Genomic DNA, 13077 nt, shown 5'->3' with positions numbered 1-13077 from the left:
GTAGCTTGGTACTGTTAAAAGTAAACAAAATACATTAAATAAAATTTCACAATGTCTGAAGTCTTTTATCTTTGCTGGGATGAAGTTTTTTTAATATCTCGCTTTAGTTCTCTTTCATGGCTGCAGTAACATCAGAGACACTAAGTTCCTATTATTTGTAATATAGTTACAGAAATCAAAACAATTAAAAGAATACTGGAAGTAGATACTCCAGAACACACTTACTGTCCTATACCTTCCTCCTCGTTAAACTGATTATTATAGGAAAAAAATTTAGGCAAAAGATGACCCAAATAACTCTACAACTAGCATGGCAAAAATGACATATGCTCAAGCTTTATGCTGAACTGTCACAGTTTTTCCACATTGAGGCTAGAAAACAGGAGAAAACTAAAGTAATAAACAATAATTCTGATGAAAGATAGGATTGTACCTTGTCATAGGCCCAAGGAAAAAGTTGAGAGACAAGAGAGAGGGTGAGAGAAGAGATTTAAAAAAATAGGCCTGTCTTGGGTAGCTTTTGTAAGAAAGTTAAATTTAAGTAATTGTGCTATTTTATTGATACGTGCATTTATTTCTGAAACACTCATGTACTTAGTGTGGTGTTTTAAATGAGGCTGTCCTGTAAACTATTACTGCTCCTAGCAAAGGAAGGAATTTAAAGCATTTGGTTGAATCAGGTATGTTTAGGAAACGACTGTGAGTACTAGGAGAACTACAACCTGTCGGAGTAGTTTACAAGTGAGAGAATGGTGTGATTATTCCTGAAGTCAGATGCTGTCTTGAGGCCTGAGACCTGCAAGGGAGCAAATTAGGCAAAACCCAACAATTTGCACAATTGACAAATGCATCTAGGTATGGTAAAACAAAAGAAACTTCTAGAGTTCATGAATAGGAAACTGTCTGGAAATTTCAGGCCAAAGACTTGACAAAACATCCCCCAGACAAAAATATTTTTGCACAAATGTAAAGGCTCTGCATAAAATTTCCAAAGTCTTTGAAGAGAGTCAAGTGACTTACTGAAAATCAGTAGGAGTCAGACCCCTAACACCCATTACAGCCTATAGTTTTTATTGGAACACCTTCTACAGGGAAAACCATTTTAATGTATCTGGGTGACTCTCAGTGAGAGAAAACACTAAAAATTGTCAAATAAATTGAACCTGAGGAAAAAAATACACACAGATATGCTCACTTGCATTTCCATACAGAGTTTAGCATTTGAATGTTCCTTATTCAATTTTCAATTTCAGGTCACTGGTTCTCTTGCAAACAGAGATTAGCACAGAAATAAAAATGCCGTTCTCAGAAGACAATTTCCAACTAAGAAATGATGTCATGGTAAATGACATTTAACACTTACTCACATCACCATTTTCTATGAAATGTATTTCACCTTGGTGATCCTTTCAAAATAACTTTAAAAATTACAGATTTGAAAGGTAATTAGGTTTCATTGGAAAGGATGGACAGAATAGTGTGAAAAGATTCAGTCTTTTAAATAGGAATAGTAAAAATACGGGCAAGAATGGCAGTTTAACATCTCATATTACAATCTTTATGTGAGTTCAAATAATTTTTCCCCAAGAATTTGGGTTACAGCACCTTTTTATTATTTTTACTCTGGCTTTAATTGTCTGCGGGAAACTTCAAAGTGTAATTGGAAAATACATGATTTAGTGCAATAAAGCAATGCAACCTCCATTTTGAGTTACTTACAGTCCATAAGCAGAGTTTACAGCAAGACTGGTAATCTGTTGTGGAGGCTCACCATCCACCCACACCAACTGAATAACAAGATCTGCTTGGTATCCAGGAGGCATTCGCACAGGTCGAGTCTTAACGCTAAGAAGAGGAGGTACAAAATAAGAACAAACAAACAAACAGACAGATTGGGCCATGAATAACAACTGTTTCTCTTAAGAAAATACTAGTGAAGCACAATCCCTTAATAAGTCCAGAGCAGTACCAGGACTTGTAGCATACTGTGCATATGCCCCTACATTAAGACTAGGCATTCCAATCAGAACATGGAATATTTTGGAGGAATTCCAGGTTTTGACTTTCATTTCTGTTGTAGAAACAAATCTGAAAACTTCAACATTCCCTACAAGAGAAACTCTGGAGAAGATGTAGGTGGGGGTCAACAAAAATATTTTTTGCTTAATCATTTTGCTTTGATTTTCCTTTTTCAGGATATTTTCTTATGCTTTACAATGCATACTAAAAAATCATCATGAATCATCAACCTGAATGGAAAGCCTAAAATATTTTCTTCTGAAACTTTGAAACAGGACATTTCTGTATTTTTGGAACTTTCTTGCTCTGAAGTAAAGCACGACAAAAAATGCAAAGAGGCAAGAGAAGATGAGAAGATGTACATTTCTGTAGCGGTCCTCACCATTGCATATTCAAAACTTATGGACTTGACAATTAATTCTATTTGTCCATCTAGCGCAAACAAGTCCTGTTTTCCTCTTAGGAGTATAATCACCTAATATGAGATCTGGTCTTAATGAACGAATGCTTCCTACATAAAATCTGATATAATTATTAACACCTCTTCATATTCTGGTATGGCAAGTTCAGTGACTTGCAAAGCAGGCAGTGAAGGTGTACATATCAAGGGGGAGCGTAAGAACTGAACACTTCCAATGACTGCTTTATGTGTGCTCTTGACTGCTAGAACTTAACTTGACGATACACTGAAAGAAGATACAATGCAATAATAGCAATACTTTGAGGTATTCATGTTATTCCTTAGTACCTTCACACTGTAGGTAGTAATTTATACATAAAGCCCACTGGCCAGTGCATTTTTACTGTAGCTTTCAATGGTGAGACTGCTTATATTTCACCCCTCTGCACACAGCCATAATAGGGCGGTCTATCGCATATAATCCTCTATCCCTGCGAAAAACAGTACCCAAAGAAAGACTAAGAATCAGAAGAAGAAGGAGAGCAGCTAGTTAACACAGACATGGACAACACATTCTGAAGAACTGCAATTTTTGGCACATAATATTGCTTTCTGCTGTAAGCACTTCTCTATACATATATCTCTACCATAAATAACTTAAGCAGTATTATCCCATGTTCTGGATCTTAGAGAAGAGATCTGTGATGACTCTTAATGATGCAGACTATCCCCTGACTGTGACTATGACGTGACTCAGCAAGCTTTCCAAGCAGCCCTGGCCCATACACCTGAAAAGATGATGGATCAGATTGGAAAAAAATACAACTAATTTCTGTTCAGGAGCAAGTAAGTAAGCACTTCTCTCAAGAGAGGATATTCAAACTTATCATTCAATAACCAGGGCTATCAGTTTTTTGGTAGCTACACTGACTGCATCTGTTGGGATGGAGGCCTTGGTGGCAAATAGGGCTACCAGCAATCTTGGAAAACTGAAGATAGATGCAGAAAACTGAAGTAAAATGAAGTAAAACATAACCATAGAATGACAACAGGGCAAAAGTTCTGAAGCAGATAACTCCAGTAGCACAACTGACAATGTACAAATGCAAATAGTGGTCTAATTCTGACAGGAGTTATGAAGAACAGAGGACTGCACATTTTTATGGTCTGATATAGAGCATTGGAGAAGACTGAAGACTGGACATGGATGTACCTTATGACACAAAGAGATATCTCCAGCTCGGTATTAGCAGTATAAGCACTTGATGATACTTTCTGGAAAAGTTCTTAAAGCATAGTGCCTATTTTCTTAATAAGACCTTAATATCTGTGGTGGGTTAACCTCGGCTAGCTGCCAGGTGCCCACCCAGCCGCTCTCTCACTCTCCCTCCTCAACAGGGCAGGGGAAGAAAATAAGATGAAAAAGCTCATGGGTTGAGATAGGACAGGGAGATCACCTACCAATTATCGTTACAGGTAAAACAGACTCAACTTGTAGAAAATTAATTTACTTTCTCAGGTCCTGCAGCCTCCTCAAACTCCATAGCCCTATCGGAATATACCTATCATACTTGAGGATATGGGGTCACATATCTGGGTATCACATATCTGGGTATCATAGCAGAAGATATGCAGCATTTCAGGATCAGGAATGAGACCTTCACTTGGATCTTGAAGACATAACCATCTCCTTTCCCCTTCATGACCCTGACCTGCTCCTAGCTCTTCCCCTTTCTGACTGCAGAAGTACGTAAGTTGTGCGGCAAGGTTTTGGTAGCGGGGGGCTGCAGGGGTGGCCTCTGTGAGGAGAGGCCAGGGGCTGCCCTGTGCCGGACACAGCCCCATTCTAGCTGGTTCCAGCTGGCTCTGCCACAGACCCGCGGCAGGACACAGCTGAGCCCCTCAGCCAAGCTGGTGGCACCTCTGGGAAAACATGTTTAAGAAAGGGCAGAAAATGCTGCCTGGGAGTAAGGCGTGAGGAAAAAAAATGTGAGAAACAGCCCTGCAAGCACCAAGGTGAGAGAAGAAGGAGGAGAGGAGGTGCTCCAGGTGCAGGAGCAGAGATTTCCCTGCAGCCTGTGGAGACGACCACGGTGGAGCAGATATCCACACTGCAGCCCATGGAGGACCCTGTGGTGAAGCAGGTGAAAGAACTCCGGCTTGTAGAGAGACCATGCTGGAGCAGGTTTATCCTGAAGGACTGTACCCCGTGGGAGGGACCCCACACCAGAGCAGGGATAGTGTGAGGAGGAAGGAGTGGCAGAGAGGCGCTGTTACAGACTGACCACAACCCCCACTCCCCATCCACCCTGTGCTGCTCGGGGTGGAGGAGGTAGAGGAGTTGGGAATGAAGGAATGAAGCTGGGAAAAAGGCAGGGTGGAGGACAGGTGTTTTCATTTTTGTTTTTGTTTCTCACCATCCAACTCTATTTTAATTGGCAATAAATTAAATTACTATTCCCCAAGTTGAGTCTGTTTTGCCTGTGACAGAAATTGGTAAGTGATCTCTCTGTCTTTATCTCAACCCACAAGCTTTTCCATCTTATTTTCTTCCCCTTGTCCTGTTGAGGAGAGGGAGTAACAGAGTGGCTGGGTGGGCACCTGGCAGCCGGCCAAGACCAACCCACCACAGCTGGCAATAGCTTTGTGTTGTTGTTTTCTGTTAACAGCAAACCTCTGCTCAAAGTTTTGCACTTTCTTACCTGGTCTGCTGGCACTAAAGCTTTGCTCTTTCCTTTGTTCATAAGATAAATACCCATGAGCATTTCTGAAGTGACACTATCCATAAGCTTAATGAAGCCCTGGATGACCCAGGAGTATTCGTGGTGAGAACAAAGGGACAAACATCTGTGAACCCAAGCTGCTAAGGGAGAGGGGTCTTTTGAGACCGGGGAAACTGAAACTACAAACAAGAGTTGTATACAGCGAAGATGTACACTTTTCAAACAAACTTCACAGCAAGAAGAAGCTGAATATTTTATACAAATAGTCCTCCAGAGTATCTTTTGTGATGGGACCCTTCCACTTATGTCTGTGGATAAGCCGTTAAAAGGCATACTAGTGGTGGGTGGTGTGTTTCCATCTTGTACCCCATTTTCAGTTTTCAGCTCCTGCCCTTAAAAACGTTATAAAAAATATAAAACAGGTAAATGAGATCCAAGAAGCAAGACTGAAGTATAATGCCCTTTCAGCTGAGCAGACATACTTTCCATCCATATTTTCTAATGGATAACTGATGTGGGAGAACACAAGAGTCAAGCACACTGCTATGGTGAGTTCCAACAAATATCTGTTGAGGCAATGTGTTTATCCTTTTCTTCTTCTACACAAACTACCACGAGACCGACAATGGCTGCAGAATTAATTCTGATCTTCTAAAACATGTTTTTATTATGATATTACGTTTCCAATGTGTTTTTAACAACATGCTGAAAAAAACAGAGAACTTGAAGTGCCTGCTAAGTTTTCTTTCAGATTGTTGTTACCTGAGCAAAAAAGGCAAACACCTTTCTCTCTCTATTTTTCACTGCAAATTTGAGCATCTGCTTTGGTAACATGGATGTCATTTCACAGGGATTTTCTCTAAGCATAGAATAAATTGTAGTTGGTGAAAGACCATAAAACTGGAGTAAAATAGTTTCAGACTTCAAGATTCAGTTTGTCATTCCCATGTTCCTGTCACACCTTCCTCTTCAACGATGTTTGAGCCATTTCCCTGGTTTCACTAACCATCTTGCTTGAACAGTAATGTTGATATTTACTTCTTCACCTTGTTTTCGATTGCTTTTTTTGAAGTGTTTATACTACAAGCCTAAACAGACTGCAGGAGTATGCGCAGCAGGAATGTAGATATTTCAGTGATTTCCTTTACATGTTCTTGTTATGCTACATTGAATTTGGTTGTTGCCAAGTTTTGTTTTTTAGTTTTCTTCATGAGATAATTGCAGACAGTTCTTTATCATTTTGGAGCTATTTGGAGCTACTGTCAAAACCCCTGCTTGACCTAATTTTGGGATGATACTAAAATCTGGGAACAAAGACTTGCATTCTAGGTACAGCTTTTTGATGACAGTATTTACATCAAAAATATTTATCTGGATAATCACAAATACATCAGTTTCTTATGTTATTATAGCTGCATATTTGATTATAAAACCTTATGAAATAAGCAAGAACAATATTTATTCCACACTGCTGCTTGCCTTTCTTGGTAACATTTGCCTTTGATTTCAGAAAAATGTGATGTTTTCGTTACTTCAGCCCCTTCAATAGTACCTATTCGCAGACACAAACACATTCAGTCATTCTGACTTCTGACTAGCAAAAATTACGTAGCGTGGAGTGCCACCCATTTGCTGTAACAAGGTTGACAAGCAGATATGAAAGTAAACATAATGGAACCAAGATTAAAAGCTAGTCTGTATATAAAATTTTGTGTGGATTATCAATACAGTTCAAGTTGTGCACTCACCCTCCACGCGTAAGTGGCTGCAGCTTTACGTTATTATCACTGTACCTTAGATTCTGTACTGCTGCCCACCTGAATGACTTGCACATAAAATTAACAGCATCATCCAGGTCTCTATCGGGTTTTCTGCGTTTCCAGCACTACTTTCATCTTATCATCATAATTCTGCTTAGAACAGAAGTTTTTTAACAGAAAAGGAATGTGGACCCAGTCAGGGTTTGGGGGAAAAGTGTGGATATTTATATATTGTATTGAAAAGGATGAGAGTATACTTTCACATAAATGTGAGAGGGACTATGCCAGCAGTTCTAGTAGTATACTTACTTTGACTTTGAAAAATCACTTCTCCGTCAAATTAAGTTTACATTTACTTTGTGTAAAATGGGACAAAAATCAGTTGGTCAGCTTAATGTGAGATTATATGGAGTTAAGCCAACTCCTAAAAACTAACCAGCAGAACCTCTACTGGTTCATTACAGCTTTTCTGCCTCCAAGATCAACAATTCCTCTCCTCCCCAGACCAAATCAAATAAGAATCCCTTAAGGGAAAATCTTAGCTGAAATAATCAATTGCATTCTTGCTGATTTCAATGGCATAAATAGATTTCACATTGGGATTTTCTGAATAACTTCCCTCTGCCTCGCTATTGATTTTCATGGTTTATATTAATGACTAACTGAGGTCTGAGGTTCAACTGCCTGAGTGAATGAGGTGGACAAATGAACAGGATGCCAAAAAATACTGTTAATTTTGCAAGAACAATGTAATGATATTGCTTTTAAATGCTAATGCTATTTTCAGGAGCTCAACAGCCCGAAGTACCTGCAAAGTCAGGCAATGTTCATTTAAACTGCTGTTGAAATAATGGAGGCATTTAAAATATTTAATAATAATTTGACTGAAATAATAACAAATTCACTAAAATGAGAGCAATTGTTATCAGCAGTGCACTATCGTTGCTGGGAAATTACAGTTTATGGAGTTTTATATGGAACTCTGTTTTGAAACTATTCAAACCCATAATTTATCTGCCTTATTAGTAAGAACATATTAATCGACTCCGAACAGTGCCAATGTGTACTCTAGCAGACAACAATTTGCTTCTTTCTAAAGATTAAACATACATACACTTCCACACAGTGCAACTGTTTCAGAACTGTATATTTTAAAGATTCTTTCAAGAGTAGGAACACAGTTTCCATCCCTTACACACCACAAAATGCATATACTTCTTTCACAAAGAAAGATTTTAGTGTTATACTAATTAATCAAGGAGGGAAGGCTTTGCGCATGTCTGCCTTATGGAAGTCTCTTTGTGAACTCAAAAAAAAAAAAGTTCCCCAGAAATTCTTTAATTTATTCTGTGGTGTTTCTATTGCACTCAAAACTGTGGGTATGAGATGAAGATTTACTCCTAGATCACACGGGAAAATTACAGTCAAACCTTTCCTGTAACAGTTTATCTTCTCCATACAGATTTATATCCTTTTAAAATCCCTTGTTAATTATTTTGCCTTAATTCTTTTGTTTGTTCCGTATTCTGGTTTCTTCTCATTTTGTGTTGCATACACTAAGAAGATTAAAAAGATTAACCTCTTTTTCTTGATAGTTAACTGACTGATAATACAAAAGATAGGAATGCTTTTTAGAAAGATAAATCTTTGAACAATGGCATAGACTTACCTAAGACATGGGATACTATCCTTCATCGTTCCTTCACATGCTACAGTGTTGGTACTGCCTGAAAGGCTCTTTAAAGAAGGAACCTGGGAGGAGGCATCTGGAAATGGAGGAATTATTTCCGGTTCGGGAGTAATGATATCTTCTACTTCATACTGAAGTCGTACCTCTAATGACTTAAATAAATAAAAAGCTAAGTTATAATTTAATAAAGAAAGCTGCTGAAAGTTCTGTTACTTTCAAATAAATGTCAGTAAGCCTTTTTTAAAAATAAACCCCCACATTTATCATTATCATTTAGCAGGCAAAGAATACTGTCATTTGTTATTTATACAGCCTAACAGCAACATCAGATAGGAACTAGTCATCTACCCTGTGCTGATGGAGAAATACATAGGTATATTCTTGCAGTGCTCACTTTGATTCAAGCCTTTTATTGTAAGTGAAAGGCAAGAATACAACTTCCCAGCATGTATTATGAAAAGAGAAGTTAATCACTCACCCCCAAATAAATAATATTTTGGCAAAAGATGGCATCATTCAGGATAAATGCCATGAAAATTTTCCGCCTATTGTCTGTTATCTTTTTCCTAAGCAAATTCATTAAAAGAATGATCATCAACTCTGCCTCCTTATTGCTAGTATAACAGAGTCTCTACAAGACAGGTTTGAGCCAGCATGCAGAAGCCGGACAGCGTGGGTAGTGCTGATGAACGAACTTCATTCGGCCATAGGTGGGGGTCAGGAAATCAGAGATAACAGCACAGAGAGTTCCGTATTCCTTAGACTGAACAGGAGTTTGGCAGATTCTAGAAAGCAAAGTTCAAACCAGTTACCTTTTGCTTTCCTTCAGGGCTCTCTAGATAGGGAAAAGGAGACCAACCAGGCCCAAACACCCTTCAATTCTTTCCACTAATTCAGGAAACCTTAACTGAAGGACTCCAAAACACAGGGGAAACTGGACAGGGAGCTCAAATCTATGTAAGTAATCATCTCAGAGAATCATAGTAAATATTGGGCAATTCTTTCTACCTCGTGAATTGTCCAAGGAGATCCCTGTTTTAAAAAGAATAAAACCCAAGGTACAGCCCTCAAAGAGATAAGGTCTTGGGACTACTAACTGAATAGTAATTTCAGTGCTGGTACCTTGAAGTGATCAGAAGCAATTGCAGATTTAGACACTGCAAACTCCATCTTAGTGATCTCTCACTGAGACATCATCACCAGAATTGAGATGACAGTACTAAGAAAATACCTAAGTTTTATGAGAATTGGGAGATAAAGATCAGTACTGAAAACTCTCCTATTTCTGAACCATTGTGTTAAAACACATAAGATTTCAGAAAGAAGTGATTCGTCTCAATCAGAATAGAAAGAGTCCTTTCTCAAAATGTCACTTTTGTTTTCTCCTTGCAAAATCCATGGATATTTTTTGCCTGAATCAGCTAAGAAACCTATGGACAACGTTTGCTTTCAAAGACTAATGGGTGAAATATTGAGTTCAGGAAAATCTAATCTGGAATTAATTGCTGCTGACCGAAACAATTTATAATGCTGTTCAATCTTCATGCAGGACTGGAGTAACTGTTGAAGAGTGTGTTCTTCTGCTTGCCATGTTAGAAGTGCATCATTCTTCTTTGGATGTTTTCTTTGTGTCTTCCTTTTTCTACTAAAATTCATTTTGTTAAGTTCTAGCTATTGTCCATTTGCAGAGTGAAGGAAAAAATTAGGCTAATAACATGACTGTGAATTTTTTTTTACATTTTGGTCCCTGCTTTGACTGGGCCTTGGAAGGGGTACAGACCTGCTGTACCAATTTATTTTGACACACAGTAAAGATCTTTTCGGAGGATCCCATCACCAGGTTCATTGATTCTCCTTTCTACATTCAAACTAGCGTAAACTTTTTTTCTGTGGTTCTCAAGAGCTTTGAAGAGGAGCTTCACTGAGGAAAGACTGATCACTGAGAAAGTGATCACGTGTAACAGATACCTAGATATCCTTTTGAGACAGGACGGAGTAGATTCAGATGAGAAAGCAAGAACAGCAACAGCAAATGCTTTTTACATAACTGCATGGCAATGACTCCAAGGTTGGAAATGAAGCAGAATTTGTCTCATGCATACTACTTGCCTCCAGAATCTGATATGGAATGATGCAAATAATACTTCTACTGAGGAAATCCCAGGCACAGCCTATGCCTCTAAGGCATATTCAGCAGCAGACTTCCCTGCTACGTGGAGAAACCTTTGAGTAGCCTCCACGCTTCCCGTTTACCATAGCAATAACATTGCAAGACTGACGTCAGGCAGACAAAACAACATGGGGTCCTTAAAATGCTGGGATTTGTAGACTGAACTCAAGGTGAGTTCAGGCTGGCTGCTAAAGAAGGGAGGACACTAAGAGCTAGAACTTGGGCTCACTTCAGGCAGGAAAGAAATCCTGAGACTGACCAGCTCAGTCTCAGTACAAAGCCAGACAGCCCACGTACTTATTCCAACAAAGACTCCCACACTTTTTATTAACACCACCACCACCCCACCACCCCCCCATCTTAAGAGTGAAGACTTGAATGCTTGCAGCTAAAATGTGGAAACCAAGAGATGAGGCCCATCTCAGGGATGCACAAAACCCAGGGAACTCAGTGACTATGCCACCAAGACTAGATAATATTAAAGCAACTCTTCAGAGAACAATTCCTCACACAAATGTTTCTTAATTACAGAGGAAATCTGAGAAACTGTTAAATTGCACATATTATAACACTTTAGAAAACACCGGTTCTGATGCAATTCAGCCACAAAAGCAGAAGACATGAAAATAAAGACATCAAATGATAAGTAATAAAAGATAAGGTGCATTTGCTATGGAATGATGTAAGAATACTGAAATGTAGTAATTTTAGCAGCATTATACATGATTTGGTCAGTAACGTGAAATTACTGTTCATTAATTTTAAAACTTTCCTGAAAGGATACGTTCACCTAGCTTAATAATTGCTTCTGGGGGGAAAAAATGAGAGGAAAACAACAGAACGGCTACAGGTAATGAATTTCCTTACCAGATGGCACATGGCTACAGGCCAAAAATGACACATGTTTTTGCCAGGCTAGAACTATGGACTTTCTAAAGTACATTAAAATAGTGTGAAAAGGAAAAGAACTGTAATCAGGGAAGGTGGAAAATGAAAGGGAAACTTTGGGTCAGCCCGTGGGGTTTGTGGAGAGCTGGCAGACACAAATAAATACTTTCTGGCAAGAGAGTATCTGCAGTTGCAAACTGTTCTCTAGCACCAGAGAATGAAGGAGAGGCAGCCATGTTTAGTTTGGCTTTGCCTTAAGAGTAGTCTCCTGTTAAACTTATTAGACTTAAGAAAGAATATTTTACATTATAAATGCTGTTCAGCCACACTGTTAGCAGTGGTTGTGGCTCCCGTGCAAAAATGCAAGGTTTAAACCAAAGTCAGACTTGCTGTACAACAATAAGTACAAGGCGACTGCAGTGCCGTTAAAAGAATATGAACGGTATGATTCTATCTGAAATACGGTGACTGCTTAAGACATGAAGACAGAAAAAGGAGTATTTGAACAGGAGAGAGCAACAGAAAGCTTAGGAAAATACCAAGTGCTTAGCCATTAATAATCTGGCATTTCATATAGTGTCCATTTTTAGGGAAACAAAGTCAGCATAAGCCAGAAAAAAAATCAACTCTTTATTTTGTTAAAGCCAGTGATAATTTTCAGTCCCCTTGTGGAACAAACAAGACAAACATAAATTAAAGAGATTAAATACTTGAGTTAAAAAGATCATTATTAAGTACATACAAAATGCACATTATCTGATAAAAATATACAGCAGCCAGTATTTTTAGAGCAGGTAAGTACAACAGAGATTTACTGTATCATAAAGTCCTAAAACCAAACTGTGTCTGAAATCTGTACTGTATGTCACTATTAAAGAAAAAAAGTGCGGAGTTGGCTCCCAAAACTCAGATTTTTGTCACTAACTTAAGCAGGATCAAAATTTCACTCAAAAGGTTTAAAATGGAATGTCCCCAAACCTATATTATACAGCTTGATATTAATTTTATTCAAGTATATAAGCATAGACACAGCAAGGCAATTTGATTTAGAAATTATGTTCTTTTATAAGAAAGTAAAATTCTGGAGGACTTACTGCAATTTCAGTATTTACTTCATGTTTGCTGAACCTGTAGACAACTACATATGCAGAAACTCCTGCCACACAGAAAATTCGGCTTTCAGGACACCAGTACATCATCTGAACAGCAAAAGGATCTTCTTCCACAATCTCAGCTGTTGCTTTTCCTTCTCCCAGCTTCTGTTTTTCAAAGACCTTTGATGTTTTTAATTTGTACAACATCTGTAGAGTAACTGGAATATATTAAAACATATAAAAATACTGACTAACATGAATCAAATCAGTTATAAAATTCCTTTGTTCCCGTTTTCTTTTCAGTTGTGGCATAACAAAGAATCTTATGAGGCC

At 38.4% G+C, this 13077-nt stretch overlaps 1 protein-coding gene across 2 annotated transcripts in view; it reads right to left on the bottom strand.

Moving 5' to 3' along the window:
- STXBP5L (syntaxin binding protein 5L) overlaps positions 1-13077 on the bottom strand; it is a gene marked incomplete at both ends in the record, with an annotated part of 204450 nt that overhangs the window by 55891 nt on the left and 135482 nt on the right. For both annotated transcript variants that reach the window (XM_082331864.1, XM_082331865.1), the window contains 3 exons: positions 1720-1845; positions 8572-8744; positions 12745-12962. In XM_082331864.1, coding sequence (XP_082187990.1) covers positions 1720-1845; positions 8572-8744; positions 12745-12962 — 517 coding nt within the window. The remainder of the gene's footprint in view (positions 1-1719; positions 1846-8571; positions 8745-12744; positions 12963-13077) is intronic.

Source organism: Platalea leucorodia (genome assembly GCF_965183815.1).
Source record: "Platalea leucorodia genome assembly, chromosome: 2".
In the NCBI taxonomy this organism is placed as follows: domain Eukaryota; kingdom Metazoa; phylum Chordata; class Aves; order Pelecaniformes; family Threskiornithidae; genus Platalea; species Platalea leucorodia.
The sequence above is the reverse complement of the archived record's forward strand: the minus strand, read 5'-3'. Positions and strand labels throughout refer to the sequence as shown.